The sequence below is a fragment of the Mollisia scopiformis genome (genome assembly GCF_001500285.1).
Source record: "Mollisia scopiformis unplaced genomic scaffold LY89scaffold_18, whole genome shotgun sequence".
NCBI lineage: Eukaryota > Fungi > Ascomycota > Leotiomycetes > Helotiales > Mollisiaceae > Mollisia > Mollisia scopiformis.
Genome location: NW_017263598.1, coordinates 617,148 through 641,019, shown reverse-complemented (window position 1 = coordinate 641,019; position 23,872 = coordinate 617,148). Strand labels below are relative to the sequence as shown.

At 46.8% G+C, this 23,872-nt stretch overlaps 11 protein-coding genes across 11 annotated transcripts; 7 read left to right on the top strand and 4 right to left on the bottom strand.

The window, feature by feature from the left end:
* The first annotated feature begins 1,295 nt into the window (after positions 1-1,295).
* On the top strand, positions 1,296-1,711 carry LY89DRAFT_149294 (uncharacterized protein). Its single transcript, XM_018205385.1, has one exon. The coding sequence runs from the start codon at positions 1,430-1,432 to the stop codon at positions 1,655-1,657; it is 228 nt and encodes a 75-aa protein (XP_018068240.1). The 5' UTR covers positions 1,296-1,429; the 3' UTR covers positions 1,658-1,711.
* A 3,523-nt stretch (positions 1,712-5,234) lies between these two features.
* LY89DRAFT_687220 (uncharacterized protein) lies at positions 5,235-6,320 on the top strand. Its single transcript, XM_018215453.1, has 4 exons — positions 5,235-5,368; positions 5,417-5,479; positions 5,526-5,699; positions 5,747-6,320. Exons 1-4 carry the CDS (start codon positions 5,290-5,292, stop codon positions 5,821-5,823), a joined length of 393 nt encoding a protein of 130 aa, XP_018068239.1. The 5' UTR covers positions 5,235-5,289; the 3' UTR covers positions 5,824-6,320.
* Positions 6,321-6,947: 627 nt separating this feature from the next.
* On the bottom strand, positions 6,948-7,472 carry LY89DRAFT_538419 (HET-domain-containing protein; the record flags this gene model as incomplete). Its single annotated transcript, XM_018208128.1, has 1 exon — positions 6,948-7,472. A coding segment is annotated over one exon (525 nt), but the record flags the coding sequence as incomplete, so codon positions are not given.
* A 73-nt stretch (positions 7,473-7,545) lies between these two features.
* Positions 7,546-8,678, bottom strand: LY89DRAFT_590501 (uncharacterized protein; the record flags this gene model as incomplete). The annotated part of the gene is made up of 3 exons (XM_018209598.1): positions 7,546-7,816; positions 7,893-8,083; positions 8,244-8,678. 3 exons carry the CDS (start codon positions 8,676-8,678, stop codon positions 7,546-7,548), a joined length of 897 nt encoding a protein of 298 aa, XP_018068237.1.
* A 2,785-nt stretch (positions 8,679-11,463) lies between these two features.
* Positions 11,464-11,985, top strand: LY89DRAFT_672153 (uncharacterized protein; the record flags this gene model as incomplete). Its single annotated transcript, XM_018213265.1, has 1 exon — positions 11,464-11,985. The coding sequence occupies one exon, from the start codon at positions 11,464-11,466 to the stop codon at positions 11,983-11,985; it is 522 nt and encodes a 173-aa protein (XP_018068236.1).
* A 376-nt stretch (positions 11,986-12,361) lies between these two features.
* Positions 12,362-13,237, top strand: LY89DRAFT_687217 (uncharacterized protein). Its single transcript, XM_018215452.1, has one exon. It carries the CDS (start codon positions 12,423-12,425, stop codon positions 12,939-12,941), a length of 519 nt encoding a protein of 172 aa, XP_018068235.1. The 5' UTR covers positions 12,362-12,422; the 3' UTR covers positions 12,942-13,237.
* A 330-nt stretch (positions 13,238-13,567) lies between these two features.
* Positions 13,568-15,560, top strand: LY89DRAFT_753204 (alcohol oxidase; the record flags this gene model as incomplete). The annotated part of the gene is made up of 2 exons (XM_018221266.1): positions 13,568-13,811; positions 13,867-15,560. The coding sequence occupies 2 exons, from the start codon at positions 13,568-13,570 to the stop codon at positions 15,558-15,560; spliced, it is 1,938 nt and encodes a 645-aa protein (XP_018068234.1).
* Positions 15,561-15,983: 423 nt separating this feature from the next.
* On the top strand, positions 15,984-16,523 carry LY89DRAFT_721066 (uncharacterized protein). Its single transcript, XM_018218611.1, has 2 exons — positions 15,984-16,262; positions 16,317-16,523. Exons 1-2 carry the CDS (start codon positions 16,025-16,027, stop codon positions 16,421-16,423), a joined length of 345 nt encoding a protein of 114 aa, XP_018068233.1. The 5' UTR covers positions 15,984-16,024; the 3' UTR covers positions 16,424-16,523.
* Positions 16,524-16,638: 115 nt separating this feature from the next.
* Positions 16,639-17,366, bottom strand: LY89DRAFT_149136 (uncharacterized protein; the record flags this gene model as incomplete). The annotated part of the gene is made up of 1 exon (XM_018205383.1): positions 16,639-17,366. Exon 1 carries the CDS (start codon positions 17,282-17,284, stop codon positions 16,640-16,642), a length of 645 nt encoding a protein of 214 aa, XP_018068232.1. The 5' UTR covers positions 17,285-17,366.
* Positions 17,367-19,731: 2,365 nt separating this feature from the next.
* LY89DRAFT_687215 (Aldo/keto reductase) lies at positions 19,732-21,342 on the top strand. The gene has a single exon (XM_018215451.1). The coding sequence runs from the start codon at positions 20,029-20,031 to the stop codon at positions 21,094-21,096; it is 1,068 nt and encodes a 355-aa protein (XP_018068231.1). The 5' UTR covers positions 19,732-20,028; the 3' UTR covers positions 21,097-21,342.
* Positions 21,343-22,591: 1,249 nt separating this feature from the next.
* LY89DRAFT_672147 (uncharacterized protein) lies at positions 22,592-23,581 on the bottom strand (the record flags this gene model as incomplete). Its single annotated transcript, XM_018213264.1, has 3 exons — positions 22,592-23,042; positions 23,105-23,329; positions 23,382-23,581. The coding sequence occupies 3 exons, from the start codon at positions 23,579-23,581 to the stop codon at positions 22,592-22,594; spliced, it is 876 nt and encodes a 291-aa protein (XP_018068230.1).
* Positions 23,582-23,872: the final 291 nt, after the last annotated feature.

The following is a 23,872-nucleotide window of genomic DNA, read 5'->3' as shown; positions in this document are numbered from 1 at the left end:
GAGGGCAGTTCCTGCTTCGAGGGCTCCAAAAGTGAAAGATTGGATGGAAGGAATAATTACAAGTCGTCTTCACATCATCATCTGAACTGTCTCTGTCCGACATCATCTCATCTCATCTCACCCATTGTTGCAATTGCGTTGCGTTGGTCGGTGTGTAAATTGTGTTGCTTGCTGTTGGCCTGGTCCAGGTCCCTCTTTACTCCTCCGTCAACCATCCAATTCCATGTTGCCGCGCACCAAATCTCCCCCATTTTACCCACCCACCCATCCATTTCCCTCCCTCTCCACTTTAACCCACCCATCTCACCCTCTGTCGCATCGCATCCCATCCCATCTCACGATCCTTCCTTCGCTCCTCCACAAACAAAAAAACAACCACCAGACTTCGTTGGCAAAGTCTATCCATTATCGTCTTTGACAGATTCGATTTCCACCTCGCTCACTACGTATAATACAATACAAACGCCAGTTCGTTTAACGCAATCAATCTACTCACGCTCATTGAGACAATAGCTAGCCATCAGACATCATTGTCGCGAACAGCCAGCCCGCACGCACACCCGTCACAATAGCTCAAACATACCTGCAAGAGCACAATACTTAGTCTCCCTCGACCGAGCTATATCACTACGAAGAAGAAGAAGAAGAAGAAGAAGGAGGATTTGATTTTTGGAAACTCTCTCTCGATCTCATCTGCAAAATCTCGAATCGCACATCTACGAAAGCATAGCACGAATCGCATACACACAGTCTCTCTTCGATCATACAAACAAACCTCAACCAACCTCACTCGCGAACAGCTAATCCACGAAAATGCGACTCTCAACCATCCTCCCCCTCATCGCCCTCCTCTCCCCCGTCCTCGCCGACTCCTCCTCATCCTCCACCACCTCCACCACGACCGTAACATCCACCGCCACCATGACGAAAACAATCACCGTCTCGCAAGTCGTCGCATCGGTAACATCCACCTTCTCGATCTCAAACTCGACGACCTCCGCGCTGGGCCTCGCAACCGGAACCGGGACCGGCGTTGCGGTTGTGAGTGCGAGTGCCACGGCCAGCAACACGCTGCCGGCGAATTATATGGGCGCTGCGCCGAGGTTGGAGGCGGGCTATGTGTTAGGGTTGGTGGTTGTGTGTGCTGTGTCGTTGTTGTAGATGGATGGATGGATGGGGAAGTTTGTTGACGGACGGCATTGGATGGGTTACGGGGTGGTTATCTTTGGAATGCGTAGCCGACAATCTTCCTCACACCTCTGGATCTTCCCGAAAGAAAGGAAATTCTTCCCGCAATCGTCGATACGCATATCATCCTCCTTCTTCTTTACGGATCTATCTCTCGCTTCCTTGGAGATAGACATTACGCCCCTTTACGATTTTCCGCATACACGCACGTACGCTTCACGCTAGCTACCTACATGATAGCATGATTTCTTCGAATTCGACTTCTACTCTACTTCACCGATACCCCGTATCTCACGCACATTCTTCTTCCTTCCGATTCTATTCGAATGTGTGTCTGTTCTCTTTCCCCATTTTCCGCTGGGTGGTGGGTTTCTTGTTGATCTGCTTTGAAGAGATCTCTAGCTTGGTGGTACTTTTGTTGTTGAAGAAGAAGAGAGGGATGGGGGGGAGATCTCAAAACACGTTCTAGCGTGCTGAATCCTTGCACATAAGGAGTGCATACAAACAAACAAACAAATCCCTACTGTCATATATCTCGCCGGCTAGCTTGGCTTGAGAGTATCGAGGGCTGGTTCTTTATTTCGATTTTTTCGCATATTCTGATTTTTCGCGCGCTTGTTTGGAAAGGCTGCTTGCTGCATTGGGGGAGTGTGGCGCGGGGAGGAGGGTTTTGATAGTTAGTTTGGTGGTTGTTGGTGGTTGGCGGTGAGGGTGGGTTGAGTTGAATTGAATTGAATTGATGAGGATTTGAAAGATTTGATTTGAACGATGATTTGGTGTGATGTGATGTGTGAAGTGATGTGGTGAATGTGAAATGCTGGGGTGATGTAGGGTCAAGTGACTATCAACATGTAAAGAGGTTCGAATATCGACGTGAACAAGGACATGCATAATACCTTGTCCCTCTTCCTCTTCCTCTCCTTTTAAATTTGGGATGTACAAAACAACCATGCTCATTTTCTACCATATGATCCCTAGAAGCGCGTTCTTCTTCTAGTCAGGACTTCTCTAGGACGAGAATCTCTGTCGAACTTATTTTCTATCTCTTCCTTCTCCCTTTCAAATCCAGCATTGACAACTGCACTTGAACCAATTTCAATCTCAGACTATGTTTTGCCCCAGAAGTGCGTTCTTGTAATAAAAAGCTTTTTTTTAAGACGAGAATATTTATCAAATCTCTGTACATCCCACTCTTTCCCCGACTTCTCAAACATCTCTATAGATCATCTCATTCCACTACTTCCTTTCCATAACAAGCATTCAACCGACAACAAAACTATTCGTAACAACAAACCTATTCTGAACAGCAGAGAGCATCTCTCTTTCTTTGCTAACAACTAACTACTCCTCCTTGCAGCGCAAATCGCCTATCATAAGAGTAATAAGGGTAGTTCATCATCGTTCAGCAAAGTGGCTAGCGGGAGCCAGAGCCATGAGACGGCTGCAGTCCGACGCTTTGAGGTTTGTGGTGTCTAGGTATGGGTAAGAGGAAGGGAGACGGGGGGGCGTATTTATCCTTTGAGGAGGGAGGTAGGGGGGGCTAGGGGAGAGGAGAGATTTGGGGATGGGTGTGGGGAGGAGTGAATGGGAGGTGCGAAAGAGGAGAGGGTGGTGGGGAGTGAATAAGTGTGCGAGGGTCGATGGAGAGGAGTAGACAGAGAAGTGGAGCGATGGCAAATAGGGAATAGCTGCGAGAGGGTCGGAAAGGAAGAGTGAATATTCGGGAAACAGTTGTCAGGGTTCTTTTGGGGTATAAATATAACGAACCCAGCGCTCGAGAAACTAACAGGAATTGAAAAGTAGAAGAAGAAGAAGTCCGTCAAAGCTGGAGATGGCCGGGCGCGGGCGCGGGCTCTGTGAGAACGAACGGAATATTGTTCTTTAGAAGTATAATGTAAGTCAGGTTTCTGGAGTTCATGTCAAGCTTTTCCTTTTATCAAATTATTTCTCGTTATCAGGTTTCTCACTTATTGCCAATCTCACTTACACATTATCACCTTATCCACTACTTATTATCAACACAAACTACCGCCGTCAACGCAACACACCTCCCAACCACTCCCACAAACTCTCAAACCTTCTCACGACATATGGAGATATGAATGTCTAACCTTTCTTTCTTTCCCAAGCCGGGACCAAGGAGCCGGGAGCCACCAGTGAACCGAGAATGGTATGCGCAATTTGTCGATGAGTATCCCTGTTGCTGCGGAGCTTGTGCCATGCTTGAGGTGGCTGAGGAATCCGAAGTTCTGGAGCATTATATACTTCTTTAGGATCACGTGCTTGTTTCTTTTTCGATTCTCGAGTAGGTTCTTCTGTATTCACTGCTTGAAACCGCGCGATTTGGAATATGATATTCGAAAGAGAAATTGTATGGCCAAATCTAAGGCGCTCAGGCTCTCATAAGCAACTTTCGAGTAGGTTTGTTTGTATTCACTTCCTAAAGCCGCTCCATTTGTGATAGGACATACGAAAACAAACTTGCATAGCTAAACTTAAGACGCTCAGGCGCCCATATGTGGAGTATATTAACTCCCAAGTTCCCGGTTCCAGGTTCTTTGGAAACTATCTACGACAACACGGGATATGGCAATTTCTATGCTTGTGACGGAGCCGGGGCTTGTAGCCGGGGGTTCAGGATTATGGGTGGAGTTTTCTGTGAAAATGCAGGAATGTTTGGATTGGTATCTTTTGTTGTCAAAATGCTGGTTGCTGTTATTCATTGCCTGTGTTTAGATAGATGATAATTTCTTGACACTAATTAACGATTATTCTCACAATTTTATATCATCAAGATTATTTCATTAAGTTCCCGCGTTAAAAATAAGTTCTGAACCCGTTACATTGCTAGCTATGCTATAGGCCGGGCGCCCATGCCTTGAAGCTCGTTCTCCAGATTGATAAGCGTGTTGTTGAGAATTTTTATTCTGTCAGAAATTCGAGCTGTTTATATACCCTCGATAGATATGAGTGAACACATGGAGGTTTCGACATGAACAAGTGAATAAGTATAGTTTCTGACTAAAGCTGCTATTTTTCGAGAGAGAACATTGAAGATATTAAAGTTTCGAAATGAACAATTGAACGAGTATAATTTTTGCCGGAAATAGCTGTTTTTACTTGCGCTTGTTTTATTCACTTTTTCACCACGACTATTATTGACGCTCTGGAAAACGATAAATAACGCCTTCGGCATTCGTTTCTCTACAAATAATTCTATTGTGTTGGCATTCTGGCAGAAAGGGGAATGGAAGCCGCCGGTTCGGTGTGGAACTTGGTAGATGTGTGATTGTGGGATATCTCTAGCTTGATGAACTTGAAGATTATATGGAGGTATTGATACCATCTTTTCTTAGGTGCTTGGCGACTGCCGTCAAGTGTGGACTATTGTCAAATGCAGGTAATTGTCAAGTGCAAAGTTGTTGTCAAGTTTTTGAAGACTCACTTCTTTATTCTTATCACCAAGGAAGAATCAAAGTTTCATAATGTATGCTATTACGTGATTGGAATGACATAGGTGCTTTTGGAGATGGAAGTGTTTGGAGCGTCGCAGCGTCGCAGCGTTGATCTCCTGCCAAACGTAGGGCAAGTCTTCATTTCATTCATCTAGTCATATAACTCTAAGCTCTTCAACGTTGCTTTGGCTATATGGCAAGTAAGTATAACTCGTATCTCAAAGCCGAAATGTTATTACTTGTATGCAAGTGAGCATTTGAAGTGGTATCTATGTACTTGTGAGTCGTTTCCACAATAAGTCGAGTTGGAATGTCCCACTTTTTTCTATCGGATCAAAGAAATGGCTTTCGCAGAATCCGAAATCAGCAACTCGGACCTTCCCATCGTGACTCCGACTAGATAGAACGAATAATCAAGCGCCATTGATAGATTCATTCCGAACAAGATCTCCACCTCCCGTCGTGATTCACAAAACAGGCAAGCGAGCACGTGCCAAGCCCCATGACCTCGGTTGACTAGCGCATCCTTAGCTGAGACACAAGCGTCATCAACATCACCTGGACCTCAACCTCACGATAAGATCAACAACACTTATCAACTCTCACAAAACACAAACCAAATCAAACGTTCCACAATCTTCTCATCATGATGTTCTTCAAGTCCGCCTTCGCCCTCTCGGCTCTCTTAGTCGTGGCATCCGCCATGTCAATCCAACGCCTCCCAGGTAAGCCTCGTTCATCATCCATCCAAGAATCATCACTCACGATAGCAGTCCCCGCCCACGAAGAGATGTCCATCCTCCTCGCAACCGACGCAGTAGCCAGCCCTTTCAGAGGTACATTCACTTCCTCTCCCCTCTGAGCTCTTTCTAACATGCCCAGCCGCCTCATTCTCCGCCACCGCATCCAGCTGCGAGAAAGAGGACGAGGATGACTGCAAGGAGTTCTGCGGGCTCTCGGAGCAGACTGCTACTTGCAAGGCTAATGGAAACAAGATTACTTGTTTCTGTAAGGGAGGCAAGAGCGAGTCTAAGTGTGAGGAGAGATGCTTGTTGTGTATGTCACGTGCGAGATATTGTTTCGCCACGCGCTAATGATGGTAGGCATGCCCGATAAGTCCGCTTTGGAAGAGGCGAGCCGTCTCTTTAAGTTGGGAGGTTCGAGAGTCGATGAGCTTTGAGGGTGGGGAATGGATTAGATAGGGTGAGGTTGTGATGGCATGCATTTGTTTCGGTCACATCCTGGCATAGGGTACGTGCTGAATTGCCGGTTTGAGCAGACTTTTATCATTCGTTAAATTGTATTGTAACATTCATGTCGACCATGATGCTCTCCTTCGTATTCTAGGGTACCCAGCATTCTCCACGTCTCTCCCATCTTCTCTCCACCTTCTCCTACATCCTCTCGCCAGTCCTCCCTCTCAACCTCCTCCTGAGCTTTACTCTGTTCTGGATCAGCATCGAAAGTAATTTCCTTTTGCTGAACAGAAATCCTTTCCTCCAAATCGAATAAAATCTAGACGAGAGTGATAGTGTACTTTGGTATATCATCTTTGCCTGGTCGTTGATCTGGTCCTAGATCAGACTGGTACATGGACTTGTCCATCAGTGAACCAGGTTGGCGTAAAAGCCTCTTCACCAGAGCCCTATAGGATCTGAAAGTAAAAATTAAATCAAATACCCCCCAGCGGCGGAAGTGTCCATGGCCACGCGTCTCTGCTCCTGTCACCATCAATCCACGTATGCCAATCTCATCCGGACCTGAATATTCAGTAATGAATTCTGGAACGGGCATGAAAAATATAGGCTGGTCGATTGTTTGTCCTCTATGTCCATCGTCAAACCAAATTTTGTGCCATAGCTCGTGATAGCCATTGTCTGAATCCTTCTCGCCTTCCTTTTTGAAAGCGTAGAAACTGTCTAGATAACGCTGGGGATTCGACATGATTGTCTCATAGTTGATCATTGGGCCGCACGCAATAGTTAGACTCGCATCTTCTAACTCTCCTAGAGCATCCTCTCCTTTAGGAACCAAGTAAACATTCCGAACCTCGATCAGACTTGATATTTGTTCATCTTTGTGAGGAGTGGTGTAGAGCATCCAACTCACAGGCTCATTTATGGAAGCCCATGACCATGATGGCGCTTGATATATAGTCTGTGCCGTGGGCATTTGGGTCGGCAGAGTTGGAACAGAGGATGAAGTAGTGATTTTGTCTTTGTCGACTCTCCAGCAGAGTTGCCTTTCTATAGCTGGTTCCCATAAACCTGCAACAATCCGCGCTCCAGTCATATTCTGGAATTGACGTGCAACGCCGGATATTGCCACCAATCTATCTCTGGCGAATGTCAACTGGGTGGCAGAGTATATTGAGACTGCCTCGAACCATGCGCCGGGATGATCTCTACCCGTTGGCATTATACGCTTAGGAGCGTAGACCTTCCATGTCGAAGCAGAAAGTCCGTCTGGATTTGAATCGCAGCGCACCCCATCCCTGCACTCCAAGATGATCTGGTGTCTGGTAAAGTGCAATGTACGTCGCGCTAAGAATCGTTCCTGGAAGCACCAGCCTCGAGATGTGAGGCATGTGTTCTGCAAACATCGTTCATACAAGCGCGGTTCTCGGAATTCGTATATCTCCTCGTCGCTTATCTGGACGTGATATTTGGACTCTCGAACAACATCTCTCTCGAAAAATAAACCCACGGACCCGTCTTTGGCACCGGCCGCTGCAATGTTTACCACTGCATTGGCGTATACCTCACTCATCAAGGCAGATTCTCGGCGCCAGTCATCTTCATCATCTTGAATGATGCATAGTGAATCGACCCGGAAGAGTGGTTAAGAGAATTTTATGCTGACAATCGCCCACTACTCAACGCTACTTGCGGCAAATATCTAATTAGAAAATCATCTCCAAGGCCCGTCTAACCTGCTCCGGCTGCTTGTCTTGCGCCCTCGTCTTTGCCAAAGGTATTTGATCGAATGTCCATCGCTGCGCCGGAATAGCTTTGGTAGAAGAAGCACCCTCCTTCCGCATAGCCTTAGCCTGCCTCGTCTTCATTATTTTTCCTTTCTCAACATTGCGCACAAAATCCTTGTCCTCTTTGATTTGTTTACTGATTTCGACACGCATCCGGCAAGCTCGTTCAGCGTTTTCTGCTGCTATTTGCCTTTAAATTCGTCAGTGAGAACAAAACACACGACTCGAGAGTTGTGAGTTCATGATGGGTATAAGATATTACATACTCTGTTAGGTTGTTCCATTTGAAATTTTTCAGGTATCTCAAGTTCAACACATCGTCATGGTAATAGCCGCTCTTCTTTCTGCCAATCACCCGCGTATTCAATAACTCACACGCCTCCTTAGCATTCTTCTTGTTGACGAATTCTACCCATCCTTCTGTATAGAGCTTACGCTTGTTGCGGCTGTTGCGTACCTATCCAGTCATGTTAGCTTTTTTATTCCATGATGAGAAATGGCTCGAGCTGCTCAGCAGAAGATTCACTCGAAGGAAGCAACTTCAGCGTTTTTCAACACTCACGGATGCATGCCACTCCCCAATATGTCGAAAAGATATAGGTATGAGAAATACGTACCCGCCGCGTGCGTGCTGCAGATTCTTCGGGTGCCAAGAATATGCGGTTGATAATGCCGTATTTTTCAAGAAGGGAGCGTAATTTGTGTAGCTTCATGAATGGCGGAATACGGGAGATATAGACCACGCCTGACATTTGGATCGCCTTGTCGGTAGCACCAAGGGTAAGCTTGATAGGATTTCTTGTCGACTCGGATGGTTTCCCCAGACTGCCCAATCTCTTCTGGGAATCCAGCTCACTACAAAAGTGCTCCTCCTGCAGAACCTGCGCCTCTTCGCCACAATTAAAGCTCTCCTTTTCGCTGCTCGCAACCTTCAACCCTCTGCCTCTACCGCGACGACCTCCTTTCTGCGGTTCTGCCCCCTCGGAGTCATAGCCTCTGCTTTCATCGTCGCTGCCCTCCTCTGTATCGAGCGTTCTCTTGTTGGGGTGCATGGTGGAAGAGGGGCCGACGGATCGCAGGTAGGTATTCAGGGTGATGCGCTCGATTGCTTGCTAGAGTAGCGTTCTGTTCTGTTCTGTTCTGTTCTGCGCTTCGATCTGTGTGTGGGCATAGAAAGTAATCGTGGACCAGGTGAATGGGATACGGTATTTGTCCAAGACTAATCACGGATTTAGATTCTGCCCAAATTTACGGGCTTCTTTTGTCGTTCGTGCGCAGTTGCCTTAGTGCCTTAGGCAGGCAAGATCATCCCTTTCGACATCTCAGCATCTCCCTCCAAACATCTTGCACGACGACACAGCACATCAACATGACACGATCGCCGGCTCCCGTCCGCCCAAGGAGCTGAGCCCGATACTCCTGCCCTATGGCAGAAATCTACGATTGTCCCAGGCTTTTTTCACACAAGCGCTCCGCGACAAGCCATGCAAAGTCGATTCACCAGGGCATCAAACTCTATCCTTGCCCTCTGGCAGAAGAGTACAGCTGCGATGAGACATATTCCCGTAAGAGGTCTGCGACGAACCATGCAATGCTGATCCATCTGGGTATTAAGAAACCATACGCTTGTCCTATGGCAGAACAACTCAAATGTGCAAAGACCTTCCCCAAACGGTTTCTCGCAAGGAACCACTCAAAGACGGCCCATGAGGGTATCATGGTGCCTTGCCCTCTAGCGAAAGATTACAGTTGCAACAAGACTTTTTCAAGGGTCAGCACTGCAAAAAACCATGCAAGGTCAGTCCACAATGGCATCAAGCCACACCCATGTCCTTTTGCGAATTCGCACGACTGCGACAAAACCTTTTCCCAGAAAAGAAATGCCACGACCCACGGAATGTCAGTCCATCAGGGTATCAAGCCGTATCGTTGCCCCCTAGCAGGAGAATGCAGTTGTATTGCCGCCTTCGACTTGGAGAATGCTACACAGGAACATGCTCGTTCGGTACATCAGGGCGTCAGGCACGCATGCCCCCTAGCACAAGAGTATCATTGTAAGAAGACCTTTTCCTGGAAAAAGAATGCGACGAAACATGCGAGAGCGGTCCATCTAGGAATCAATAGGTGGATGTGCTCTGTACCAAGACGTACATACGCTGTTAGACGACAGGCTCTCTCAAGTCGTCGAATGTCCAAGCATATGGCAAAACACCGGAAAGTAGGCCATATTTCTGGTGGGCATACTCATCCGCCAATCGCAGTCCAAAACCTGGCCATCCATGATGCATCTATCACATGCTCCGGATCAAAATTATGACTTCGACTTGTTCCGGGCCGAGCTGTATCATGCAATTTCCTCTACGTGGGAATCTGGCCCTAGTCTTCAAAACACTTTACAGCTGTATGATATGATCCTTGCCAGCGAGGAAACTCCTACTAGGCGAATTTTCTTGGACCTCGAGTACAGTATCCGCACTGGGCGTATTCATGAAGTCGGGATATGTGATGCAAATGGCAACGATCTTGTGGACTGCGCTACTCGACATAGCCAACAAGAACTCGCCAGGACTGAACCTAAGACTAAGCTTGCAAGCTTCGATTTACTGTCAAGTCCGTTCTTTTCCCACTTTCGTCAATCTCGTGGAAGTCGCAACAAATGTTGATACAATCATCATCGTCGTCATCATCGTCTTCATCAGAGTCGGAGAGAGAGTCGGAAACGAAACCATCACTGTCTCCCGATCCCGAGTCAGAATAGACAAGAAGTCTTTTGATAATATCTTAGTAGAAGGCTTTCTACCACGCTTTATTAAGACTAATAGTACTTACACAACGGGATCTTGTCTCTGTAATTATTGACATCGTAATTTCAAAAAAATTGTGTTGCAAAGTTCAGGGCTCCGCTGAACCTCCTGATAGCGGTGTTGCTGGTGCAGTTTTTCTGCTTCGACGGCTTTGCCATTGAGTAATCTTTCGGCGATGAATATAGGTTCGAGATAGAATATTCATATATTTACTAAAGTTATGTCGACAGCTAGTGGTACGAGTACGTCTGGTGCGCAGAAGTGGATGGTTTCGTCGAGAAGTGGTTTTTGAATGAGTCTCCTTGTGCTAAACCCTTTAGCCATACTGCCTTATTGCTGTCTAACTCTCAGTAACGAACATGGGGACAAAAGTCCGTGCGTTCAGGCTGTAGAACCTCGAAATTAAAACTCTTTACATTAGGACTAAACTATCAACAACTCCACCATTATGGATCCTTTTACCACTCCACCTATGTCTCCACGTCTCCCAGGTGCAGAGATCAGAACCAAGCACAAAGAGGGCATACGCCGGCTCTTCAAATTCGCTAAAATAGGCCTGCAACAGCTCCAGGGCTACTACCACCTAGGAGACAGCACAGTTAGGAAGATCCTACTATACGATGTGCCTGAAAGAGCGCGCCCTACACGCACAGGGAGACCCAGAGAATCCCTCAATGAACAGGAGGTTAGAGATATTATTGAGTATATTTGCACCGACTATGCAACTAGAGTGCTGAATTGGATCCAAATACACGATGAATTGCAACTCTCTTGCTCTGTTAAGACCCTCAAACGCCGCTGCAAAGAAGCTGGATACTACTCTTGTATCTACTGCCAAAAGCCCTACCTCACTAAGACCCAAGCCAATGCGCGGTGGCTGTGGGGGATAGCACACATGTTTTGGACTATTTGGGAATGGAGTCAGATACTGTACTCAGATGAGGTCACATTTTAAGTTGGAGGGAAGAAATGCAAGCAGAGGTGTATTAGGAATAAGAAGGAACGCTATCATCCTGACTGCATTCAATTCCAAATGCATAGAGGTGGTACTATTCCTGTACACTTCTTTGGTGCTGTAGGCTACGGATACAAAAGTCTATTGATCAACATTTATGGAACTGGGAAGAGTGGGGCATTTACACAAACTGATTACCTTGGTCAAGTACTCAAGCCTTATATTCAGGATTTTTTAGCTGCTTTTGCGGCTGTTTTGGGGCCTGGGAAGACCCCTCAGTTCATGGAAGACGGCAACTCTGCTCACGGCCACAAGACTACTAGCAATATTTGTGCTACTTGGCGTACTTCTATGGGTATTACTCTATTCCCCCATCCTGCAGTTAGCCCTGATATGAATCCTATTGAGAAGTGCTGGAGGAGAATAAAACAAGCTCTCCATAGGCGCCTAAGGCAGCCAACAACTGAGGTTCAAATGGTTGTAGCAGTATTAGAAGAATGGGACAAAATTCCTCAGGAATGGATCAATGGGCTTATTGAGCAGCAGGACTTCTGGGTACACGACTTAATTAAGCGATGTGGCTGGTCTACAGCTAATTAATTAATAAAATTCATGATTCTGATGCCCTGAACGCACGGACTTTTGTCCCCATGTTCGTAAGTACATACATCATCGATTCACATGTATTACGTTCTCTGGTGCTGGTGAGAACAGCTTCCTCGTAAAAGCAATGCTTCCCCTCGACTTGCAAGAGGACCCATTTAGTTGTTCATTACTGCTCCTCAAGGGATATTGCAATTCGATACATGCGTCGCTATTTTCCCTGATAATTTTGGCGATGATCAAAACCCTCGTTAACGTACCAAGCCTAGGTAGGTAGAATTTTCGATCGAGAGGACAGAGTCGACAGCGGTCCGTGCACGTGTACGTAAAACAAGGCACTCATAATAAAGCGCCGATGACCATCACTCTTGATTTTCTCAAAATCATAAAGTTAGCCGCAAATTTCATCGTCCTCTCACACATCCTTTTCAATCATGGGTTACACACTCTACGACGGAACCATCACGGTAGCTCAAGGCATCCTCACCACCCTATCCCACATTCTCCACCAAGCCGAGAAACATCCCCAGGCCGACACTCTCCTCTCGGCCCGTCTACACTCAGACATGTATCCTCTGCCCGATCAAATCCGTCTCGCAACCCAATATTGCGAGAACATCGCCGCCCGCCTCACAGCGCGGGAACCCGTGACATTTGCCGGCAGTCCCACCACCTTCTCCGAATGTTTCGAGCGCATCGAGACGGTGCTGAAGACGCTCAAGGAAGCAGATAAGGAGACGGTCAATGGACAGGGTGATGTGGTGGCTATGACAAAGATGGGGCCAAAGTATGAGGTGGAGATGAGTGCGGCAAAATATGTGCATTTGATTGCGTTGCCGAATGTTTATTTTCATGTTACCACTGCGTATGGGATTTTGAGGAAGGAGGGGGTCGGGTTGGGGAAGTTGGATTATTATACTGGGCTTTTGCCGCTGATTGCTGGGAATCAGTAGAGGAGGGAGGAGCTGTGGAGTGAGAATGGTGCGTGGTAGGCAAGTATATGGAGCTGACCTTGTCGATGCTGTTAAATGAACGTAGCGCTCGAGGTCTAGAATTCTTCTGCTTTTAGTTCTTGGGAGATTTATTGGAGCAAGCCTTTCTCAAGAGCGCACGAGAGCTCTTGGTGCTGGTTACGAAAGCGTTCGTTGCCAAGTGCAACGCATCATGGGTTCTTGATGTCAATTCCTTACGTTCATTATGCAGGCAGAAATGGAAGTGATAGCAAGATCACAACAGTATTGTATTCACCGAACAGCTTACAAACCTAGCAACCATGCTTGGCATGCTCACTATAGACCCATTATCCAGGTACCCGAATATTTCGCCTGCATCAAATTACGATTGCAGACATATCAATGGCCTCATGCAAGGCAAGAGCATATTGACGCGGGGTCTGCAAGGCTGAATTAGTCAAGAAAAATTTGGAGCGATCAATGAGAAGACTGCCGGTAAAACAGCCCGCAGAGGGAAATAGGTAACGAAGTAAGTGCAGGGTCTGGGGTGACACTGCAGAATACCATCCATCGCATTCGGTTTCCTGGTAACAGCATTTTGGTTTTTGGAACTGAGTTGAAGATGTATGAGACCCCGCATTTTCTTACTTTGGGTTTCTTCGTCCTTGATCTTCACAACAACGTTTGCACGCAGCTTTTCGTCAGCGTTCCTATTTCTTATTGAGCTTTGTGTTATCCTTGCTACACCAGCGCAGCAGCCACCAGATGTGAACTTCGAAGCCGCTCAAAACCAGACATATGATTATATCATTGTCGGAGGGGGGACATCAGGTCTGGTTGTAGCAAATCGACTGTCGGAAGATCCAAGCAGTATTTATCCCAAACAATGATTATCAAAACATGGAGATGCTAAAGTTCTCTGTAGTATCAGTACTCGTGATTGAAAATGGATATATTGACAATCGTCCCGCAACCAGCATTCCCTATCTAGCCACAATCCTCAATACTGGAGACATGTACGACATCTTCAGCGCACCAGTACCGAATCTTGGCAATCAAAGTTTTCGAGTAGCTGTTGGCAATGTTGTCGGAGGAGGAACTATCGTCAACGGCATGCTCTGGGATCGAGGGTCTGACGCAGATTATGACGCATGGGAGAAGCTTGGGAACAAAGGATGGGGATGGGCTGATCTGGCACCGTATTTCAAGAAGACAAATAACTTCACAGCTCCATCGGAACAAACGAAGGAATACTTCAACATTACTTACGACGAATCTGCGTATGGAAATGGGCCCGTTCAAGTCACTATTTCAAGTTTTCAAGATCCAGATTTGAAGATTTTCTTCGCCTCTTATAGAGAAGACGGCCTACCTATGCCACAAGAGGGTTATATCAGTCCACTAGGTGCTTATTGGGGACCCAACGATACCAATAATGTCACGGCCACGCGGTGTCACGCTCGTGCGTCCTATTACGATCCCATCCAGTCAAGGCCAAATCTCAAACTTCTCACTGGGACCAGAGCAAACCAAATTCTCTTTGATGATGGCGCAGAACTTATAGCCAACGGGGTACAAATGATTTCTCGAGTCGATAACTCCGTTGGCAAGGTCTACGCCACGAAAGAAGTCATCCTCGCAGCAGGAGGGGTCTTCACTTCTCATTTGCTAATGTTGAGTGGAATTGGTCCAAAAGATGTCCTTGAGGCAGCAAACATTACCGTCAAGAAAGATTTACCAGCAGTGGGGTCGAACTACCAAGATCACTCTCCAATGACCATGAACTTCAACCTATCCAACTTGGCATTTCCCAATGGTTACAGTCTGTCTCAAAATGCAACGTTCAATGCATCCGCTGCCATACAGTACGAACAGACTCGTACTGGTCCATGGGCATCTGGACGTGGCATCGCAGTAGCTTTCCTTCCATTCAAGTTATTCTCCGCCAACTATCAGAATATAACTTCCAAAATCAGTTTACAAAATCCACTCGACTTCCTTCCAGCACGCTACACCAAAGAGAAAACCTTACTTGCAGGTTTCCAGAAACAGAGGGAGATCTTGACCGAGCAATTTCTGGGAGACACTTCAGCAGCTGGGGAAGTTCCCATCCAAGCTTGGGGCGTCCAAAACACCGTTCTCGAGAAACCACTTTCTCGCGGAACAATCACATTGAACAACACCGACCCAGAAGCGTTCCCCATCGTGCAATACAACACGCTCATGAACCCAATCGACAAAGAGATTCTCTGTGAGCTCGTGCGCTGGAACCGCAAACATTGGGCTGGCGCAGCACTTGCTCATTACAGCCCCGTTGAGACTGCGCCAGGGCCGCAATATGTGACTGATGATGAGATCATCCAGGGAGCGTTGAGTTTAGGTATTTTGAGCTCGACGTTTGCGCATTCATCGGGAGCTTGCGCGTTGATGCCGGAGGAGTTAGGTGGGTGCGTTGATACGGAGTTGCAGGTTTATGGGGTGAAGGGGCTTTCTGTTGATGATGCTTCGATTATTCCCATGATACCTGCTACGCATCTTCAGGCTACTGTGTATGCGATTGCGGAGAGAGCTTCTGATATCATCAAGAGCCGGTGGAGTGGTCATGATGTTGTGAAGTGATTGAGGTGGTTGGCAAGGGTCGTCGTCCAAAGGAAGCTCCATCAGTGATTCAAAAATCCAGTTGAGTATGGAAATGTGCTATGGGAATCGTATAGTCCTTTTCTAAGGGTCAGTTACATTGATCAAAAGTCGGTGGTATAGTTGCCAGTGCATTCACCCCGTAATTTGCTCCCTGCAGATCGTGACCGGCACATACAATGTGATTATCTGGACTTCTCACAGCTATAGATGACTTTATAACTTTTTGAAGCATGAGTAGCTGCTTAGGCACTCAAGTTTGGCACTCGCTAATTCTAGGGGTTCGCTTAGGGCTTTCAGGGGCTTACGTGAAGACGAGGCAAATTCTCGTGACACATTGCTGCCTAATCTCCTACCTAGATATATCAACAGATCAAATCGATTTCCTTCCTGCATCAAAACAATAATAAACCCGTCGACATCAAAATCTTAAGAATAACGTAAACATGTCTTCCGCCCCCGAGGAACCACAGACCAAGATCCCCATCGAAGAGGCGCGCAAGATCTACGATCTACCAAATCCGATGCCTCGACCCATTAGAAGCCGTCAACTAAACATGATGTCATACACCGATGGTGAAGGTGTGAAGCGTGAGATTTGGATGCCGAGAGGGACCTCGACTCGGGCTTGCGAACTGTTGATCGCGGAGGATTGGGATGAGCTTGCGAAGTATCCTGTCCGGGGTCAGTTCAGCCTCAGCTCTTGATGATGTGGATCGATGTGCTGACAATTGAAAGGTCCAGATAATCTAAGCTATCAGGAGGAGGATGCGGCTGAAGCTAAAGAGAATCAGAGGAAGGCTCAGGAGGAGAAGGACAAGGAGATGAAAACTTCAACTGCTTAATTTGTTCAATGCGATTTATTGGGATAGGTTGGATCGTCTGAGAGGTACTTACCTTCATTTGAGGCATAACGCGCCAAAGTTAGCAGCAATTAATCATCGTGTTTTGTTCAATGAAATCGTGTCGTCAGACCTGCTTAGCTATGTGAAACAACGGCTATTCATTATTCTACCTCTGTTGCACGCAATTCATACTCTAACGCTCTTCTCATTACATCATCAATATCTATAACCATATCCTCGCCCTCCAGAGTCTCGTCTACCACCTCCACTTCTTGCTCCAACAGTACTCCCTCTGTGAGCAACCAGACTCCCACCATATTCCGAACTTCTTCCCCTCTTCCCCTCCTCCTTCCTTGCATTCCTCTCCGCCACAGCAGCACTTCTCTCCCCAGCCTTGGCACTCCGAAAACTAGCATGCGTCCCTCTCTCAACAGCATTAGCGCTACGCTTGCTGTGATGCGCACTCTTTGCTGATGCCTTTGATGCATTGACAGAAGCGTTGGCTGCAACGGCCGTCGGGAGAAGCGAAGCTACAGTTGCGAGAGAGGCAACTGTCGTCCATAGCGTTTTCTTCTTGAACCAAGGCTTCTCATCTTTCTGAGACGAGCTGCGACGGGAGCGATCTGGAGAGTAGGAGTGTCGGCGGCGGCTTGAGTGTCGAGGCTCTCGCGAGTGAGATCTGGAACGGGAACGGGATCGTGAAGATCTCGAAGAGCCAGAGAAAGTAGATGAGTCCCCGAGCGAAGATGCTGGTGATGGTTCTCTATATGCTTGTGGAGTCCCGGGAAGGGTGGAGCTATAGTGGCGAGGCGGGGCGGGTGTCGATATTTTATATGGGGCTTCGTTTCTTGGGGACGCCATGTTGCCAGCTTTTGCTCTGGTTCAGAGCTTTGAAGCAAACCCCTCTGCGAAGACAAGAAATGAATCAACTTAGGCCTTGAAACGAAAGAGCATTAGTGCGTAGAGAAAGAGAGGAAATCTTGAGTACTTGTCAAAAGTCGTTGGGGTGACAGGTTGCGTCATTGAGGTGTTTTCGAGTTCGTGAAGCAGCGTTGTCCCTGTGGCAGACCCTGTCTTATGAGAGCGGATATATCTCCACCAAGCGAATAATGTCAACCGATCTCTCCTCCGAAACTGCAGATAACGGCAACACCCTCAATCGCGACATGACTACTGGATAGTTACCGAATATATTCTTTCCTTTTTTGAAAGTGATTGGTGCCCAATGCTTCTGTTGGAGCCTAGCTCAACAGCCTCAACTGCAGTAGAGATGCCAAACCTGTTGTCTGCACCTCAATTGAATGACAACCAGCTTATAGTTACCTTTTGCAGCTTGGAGTCATGCCGGCAGTCAAATTCGTCGGACAGGGAAATCGCTCGATCAGGGGGCGGGATTCACGTGATGCCGTACCTCTTAGGTACCTCTCGGTTCTTGGCAAATATTTGCTGCCCACTTGGCTTGTTCTATATAGAGGAAGGACTATAATATATGCGGAGTCTATGAAAGGTATGATCTTGCTGCAAGCCTTTACCGACTTTCTTTTGTTCACGTGGTTGATTTTCAAATACCCTTTCAAGTTTCACATTTCGACAATAGATCGTTGAAAGTCTTTCATACAGTATTGTACAGTTATCCCATCCCAATTTCCAGTCCACTTCCTAACTCCATCTACTCATACACCTTCTTGAGCCAGAACTCCACACAGATAGCAGATCCCCTGACTATGCGCAACTGATATATCCCTGAACAGCAACAGCAGAACTACAGCACTTTTAGCTTATACCCAGGACTTGGTTTAGAGAAAGAGTTACCATGCAGTTATGCACGCTGCGTCTTTATTACAGCTCTGAATGCATGCTACTTCTTGAGCGGCCGTCGCTGTTTCGCAGGCAGCAATGTCGTCTCGACTTTGAATGGGAGATGCCATGACGAGAGAGGTGAGGGTGAGGGCAATGATCGTGGAAAGGTTTGAGAATTGCATTGTGGATGTTGTTTTAAGGATGCGATTTCAAGGCAAAGTGGAAGACTCGAATGAAGGTTCTTGCTTAGCGCTGGAAATGCTGCTGATGAATTTAGACTGTTGTCTGGTGGGAGAGTACGTGGAATCAAGCAACCTTTTATATCTCAACATCTCACCCATGGGAGTATACTTCTTATCTTTGCGAGATGACAGAGTTTCAAGGATGACGAAATAAATCGCATTATCTCATAGTAGTATAAGCTCAGAGGCATGAAGTGAGCGTATGTACTCGATCTTCCCCAGCCTCGGCAGTTCAGTATCACTCCGAGAATGATCTGAATGATCTTCATCGAAGTGGAGTGTTCTCGCCATCTCCATGTGTATCCTATGAGGCTCTGTGATGGGACGTCATAATGCATGAAGAATGAAGAAAGGTTGTCCCTGCGAACTCTGTTTCATCTCAACACAACGCCTTTAGATGACTGGCTACTGACCATCAATCCGCATAACGAGTACATCGCAGGAAGTAAGACGAAAACTTTAATTGGACCATCATGTTGTGGTTCATGGGAGAGTTGAGAAATCATGAAAGCAGAAGTCCAATATGACAACACAGCTCATGCAAACACCCATGACTGGTAGTAAATGAAAGCGCGACCCTTGTCTTATGCTCCAAATATGCTTTCATCCAGCGATCATGAAACCAGACTATCAGATTCGGGCTCTTCAGACGAATACCGACGAGGGCCCAGCAACATGTGATCGGAATCTCTTTCAAGACCGCATGGATTTCCTATTCGGGACAACCCAAGAATGGATTCGACGCAATTTGTCGAAAAGCGAGCTTTGGGCATTGCCATGATAACATTATGTCCTGCATGCATTCCTTAGGAAATCCTTCTGTTTTCTTGCATAGACTTCTATGCAAGAAATTTTTCGTCATCTTTCCGTCTGATCTTTCGATGATACAAGTCCTGGCTAGCCGTATATCCCACGCCGCTGTACCCTTTACATAGGATATCGAAGGTACCGGTATGCCAAAGAAACGATAACCTCCTGACCTCGAATGCAACAAAATAAAGTCCAAGGAATTGCTGACTGCAGAGCTGTATTTCTCAGCGCCCGGATACTGCAGCGGCCGTTCGGACATATCAGACAGCTTCTCTTACAGAACTCAGAATCAAGCAGCAAGAACGATATAAATGTAAGCCTTTGCGTCACCTGAGGCGGAGGATCGGAGGAAGGGTTCAACAACGGTTGACAAAACCGACCAATCTTATCGCCGATGACTGATGGGTTCCAGTCTAAATGTTGGGTTTCGAATGCCGATCAACCATTCAGCCACTGCTTCAACAAGTCACTGGTTCAAGAAGATGTTCTTGCTGCAAAGAAGCGCACTTAGGAGCGCTTAAAGCCTCCTAACGCCGTGACATCTGCATCGGCCGAACGTGTGATTCGTCGGCCGACGTCAAGCTCGAATGCCACCCCTCATTCTTGAGGAGCTCCAAGCCAATTTCAACCTCACTTTCTCCGCAATACCTTTCATATATAAAGAGTTCATCTCCACCTCTTTCCAATCCATCCCAAATCAAACTTCAATCTCCCACCTTTTGCTCTTGATCGAACTCCTCGATCCCCACCACAATGGCCAACACAATGAAATACACAACCCTAGGAAACTCGGGTCTCAAAGTATCCCGCATCTGCGTCGGTTGCATGTCCTACGGCGACCGTCGCGGGCGCCAGCCCTGGGTCGCCGAAGAAGCCGAAGCGCTCCCAGTCCTGGAAGCATGCTACAACGCAGGCTTCAACTTCTACGACACGGCCAACGGCTACTCGAACGGGGTCTCGGAAGAGATTCTCGGCAAAGCGATCAAGAAGTACAACTGGCGCCGCGAAAACCTCGCCATTGCGACGAAACTGTGGTCTCCGGTCGGGTACCGCAAGGAGAATGAGAACGGGAGGTGGGATGATGCGTTAGCTATGAGCGTCGAGGAGAGGGATCGGAAGGGGTATTTGAATATGTATGGGTTGAGCCGGAAGCATATTTTTGATTCCGTGAATGCGAGTTTGAAGAGGTTGGATTTGGAGTATATTGATTTGTTGCAAATTCATCGCTTTGATCCGAATACGCCCATCAAGGAGACCATGAAAGCGTTGCATGATGTAGTGGAGAGCGGGAAGGTGAGGTATATTGGGGCGAGTTCGATGTGGGCGCATCAGTTGCTGGAGATGCAGTACACGGCTCGGTTGCATGGGTGGACGGAGTTCATCTCTATGCAGAATTTGCATAATGCCACCTATCGGGAGGAAGAGAAGGAGATGATTCCCTCGTTGAAGAAGTTTGGGATGGGGATGATTCCTTGGAGTCCGGTGGCGATGGGGTTTCTCTGCAGGCCACATGTTGACTTCACGAGTTCTGATAGAGGGACATCTATGAAAGGAACATTCTTGGGAAATGAATGGACCGATGCGGATAAGAAGATAAATGAGAAGGTTGAGGAGATTGCGAAGAAGAGGGGCACGACAATGACTGTTGTGGCTCTTGCTTGGAGTTTGAGCAAGCCCTTTATGACGGCGCCAATCATCGGAATGAGCAAGAAGGAAAGAGTGGATGAGGCTGTTCAGGCAATCAATTTCGAGCTTTCGAAAGAAGACATTGAGAGTATTGATAATCTTTATGAGCCGAAGAAGGTCATTGGATTTGCTTAGATAGCTCTTGAAAATGTTGGGTACAGAGTGTACAGTTATGAAGACAAGTACTGAACACACGGTTAACAATGATTCTTTCAGACCAATCTGGTATAAACTCACCAACAAAGCACACATTTCTAGTCTCAAAATCTCCTAGCTTCTAAGCATTAATCTGCTCACAAGAGTAGTTAAGTCGATTTCAGACAATCTAGTCAACTCATTCCAGATTAGATCATAGCAATGCCCATAATATTAAGTCGGAACAATTCACACTTGACAACAGAAGTATGGGACAAAAGAGACGGATACATACAAAGTATTGATAACAACCAATCAACCGTGCTCTTCAAACATTCCCCATTTCAAGTCCATACGTGAGCCAGCTACAAGGATCCAGCACCCGTTTCCACATAAATCTGCCGGTCCACCACAACCCATGATGGTGAAGAGCGCGTAGTTGTTTGTGATAGCTTCTTGCTTGGAGAAGTCCAGCCTATTTATACCAAAACCCTCACACGAAATTTTCCACGCAAAGAATTCACCTCACCTTGTTCTGCAAATCCACCTAAAGATTTCTTGATGATTAAAATTCACGCACGACATCGACAGTTCCATCCTCCAACATGGGTTCACCCTTGTACTCAGGCCTCTGGATTCGACTCTTCGCAGCTAAAAACGATAAAGACAGGCAAAAACCCAAAAAAATCACCTTTTTCCACCATGAAAATATACACAAAATTGTGCAAATTGTTAGAATTCACGCACGACATACCCACAGTTCCTTCATCGAGCAAAGATTCACGCTTATACTCACGTCTCTGGATTTCGAGTCTTCGCAGTCCCCCGCCGTCAAGAAAAGCATAAATACCACCGTAGACCGCCAGAATTCTTATCTACAACGATTTGAACCCCGCTACCCCAATGTCCAGCCTTCGCTGTGAAGACGAGCCGCTTGGTGTCTGTGTGGCTGGCATGAAGGAAGCAATGGCTGCTTGGTTCTTTTCCTTATGGTAAATGAGAAGTATTTGGCTAGTTTGAATGTTGCCGTTATCTGTGAATTGAGATTGTTATTAAATGCTAGATGAAGATAGAAAGTGGCTTGTTGATGGATTTGTTGTTGCCAAGAGATATTTGAGATTACTCATTGAATAAAAGTTTGGATGGGCCATAGCAAGCTGTATGTCCTCACCATACAAGATCAAGAGGACAGTGTTGGTAAACAGGAGAGAGAATGAATCCTAGATTTGAATCCTGAAATCTCATTCAACAGAATTGTAGCATATGATTGTGCAACTTTAGACCAGACAAAATGAGGGGGAACATAACTGAAACAAGACTAAATACATATTCTGACCTTTGAGTACCGAAGTCAACATAGAACTCCTTGCGCCATGGTATCGCTCACCCAAGAATAGCTATATGCAAAATGCTAACAAATCATATACAACAGAAGCACTAACTCGTAAATATATATCCAAACAACTTTCACAGCTCGACCTCCATAGCAGTACATCTATCGCAAGTCCCTCCTACTATTGCTCTCCATCTCAAATGTCTCTCCATCGTGGTGCTGCACATAAACTTGCGGGATTTCAGGACTACCCCTCCCAGAGCTGAGTCCACCAGTCGGTACCGTTCCCCTGTATCCAATGTCGCCATGTACCTCTTGTGCGTATGGCAAGTAGCTTTCATTTCCATAGCTCGAACTTCTAAACGCCTCGAATCGCGTGTCTCTTTCATGATTGTAGCTAGCTCTTCTTTCGCTGCCCGGTTGAGCCTCGATGTCTGGCGCAGCGTATGCTTTGGCACTGTAGCCCGTGTATGGAGTTTGTATCGCAGGGTATTCGGGGACACCGTCGACGTTGGAGGGATTCGCGTTGGGGTCGATAACTGAGGAGTAGCCGTCACGGCGCGTACGGTGGTAGATTACTGAACCGTAGATTAGAGGGATGATGAAGCAGAGCCTGTTGGTAATTTTTGTCAGCTATTGTTGCCTCGATTGGTCTGCAGAAGAGGGAGAACGTACCACAAGACAGCTTCGATTATAAGCCCAACGAATGAGACAGTTCGAGAGTTGTTGTCCACGAATGATACGATGTCCAGCACAAAGAGAACAGTCCAGATCGTGCTCTTGATTGTATTGAATATGACGAAGGTCTTGGGCTTGAGTTTGTGTCGTGCCAGCAGAATTATCTCGGCGATGGTGAGGACCAGGCATATAAGTAACATGGCCATCCATATTGGAACGATACTAACATTTTCGATTAGCAGATACTTAGATGAAATCAATTGGCAGAAGGTACATTTTTGCCCCAGTCGACACCTCGTTGAAGTTGCAATCAATACCATCCGCACAATACCCGTCATTGTTATCCCAATTGACTATAACCCCGACGGCCAGCCCAAGCAGTGCCAAATCCAATAAGCCAACAAGGAGTTGAATTGACCAGAAAGGGATCAGGACCGATTTCCGCCAAGGTGCATGTGCATGGTGGGAACGCATTCTGTCGTCTCGTGAAGTCGTGCCTTGGGGTGATGGAGAAGATGCAGATCAAGGCCCTCTGTCGACGTCCCACCGCTCAATATATGAGCAACAACATCGTGAAAATTAGTGTTTCCCAATTCAGCACCAAGGAAAAAGCGCAGTCAAGCGGCTGAAGACTGTCTCCACATCACGCTCTTCTTCGCTCTCAAGCATCCAATCCCATTGCTCGCCACTCGCGCGTAATTTCTCACACAATGGTGGAGTGGTGGCCTTGTCAGTTGGGCTTAAGTAGTGTCCTGCAATCTTCTG

Coding starts and splice junctions, on each gene's coding strand:
- LY89DRAFT_149294 (XM_018205385.1), top strand. CDS start 1,430: ATGATTTCTTCGAATTCGACTTCTACTCTACTTCACCGATACCCCGTA.
- LY89DRAFT_721066 (XM_018218611.1), top strand. CDS start 16,025: ATGTCTTCCGCCCCCGAGGAACCACAGACCAAGATCCCCATCGAAGAG. Junction 16,263..16,316: donor TGCGAAGTATCCTGTCCGGG/GTCAGTTCAGCC, acceptor GACAATTGAAAG/GTCCAGATAATCTAAGCTAT.
- LY89DRAFT_687220 (XM_018215453.1), top strand. CDS start 5,290: ATGATGTTCTTCAAGTCCGCCTTCGCCCTCTCGGCTCTCTTAGTCGTG. Junction 5,369..5,416: donor GTCAATCCAACGCCTCCCAG/GTAAGCCTCGTT, acceptor TCACGATAGCAG/TCCCCGCCCACGAAGAGATG. Junction 5,480..5,525: donor AGTAGCCAGCCCTTTCAGAG/GTACATTCACTT, acceptor TAACATGCCCAG/CCGCCTCATTCTCCGCCACC.
- LY89DRAFT_687217 (XM_018215452.1), top strand. CDS start 12,423: ATGGGTTACACACTCTACGACGGAACCATCACGGTAGCTCAAGGCATC.
- LY89DRAFT_687215 (XM_018215451.1), top strand. CDS start 20,029: ATGGCCAACACAATGAAATACACAACCCTAGGAAACTCGGGTCTCAAA.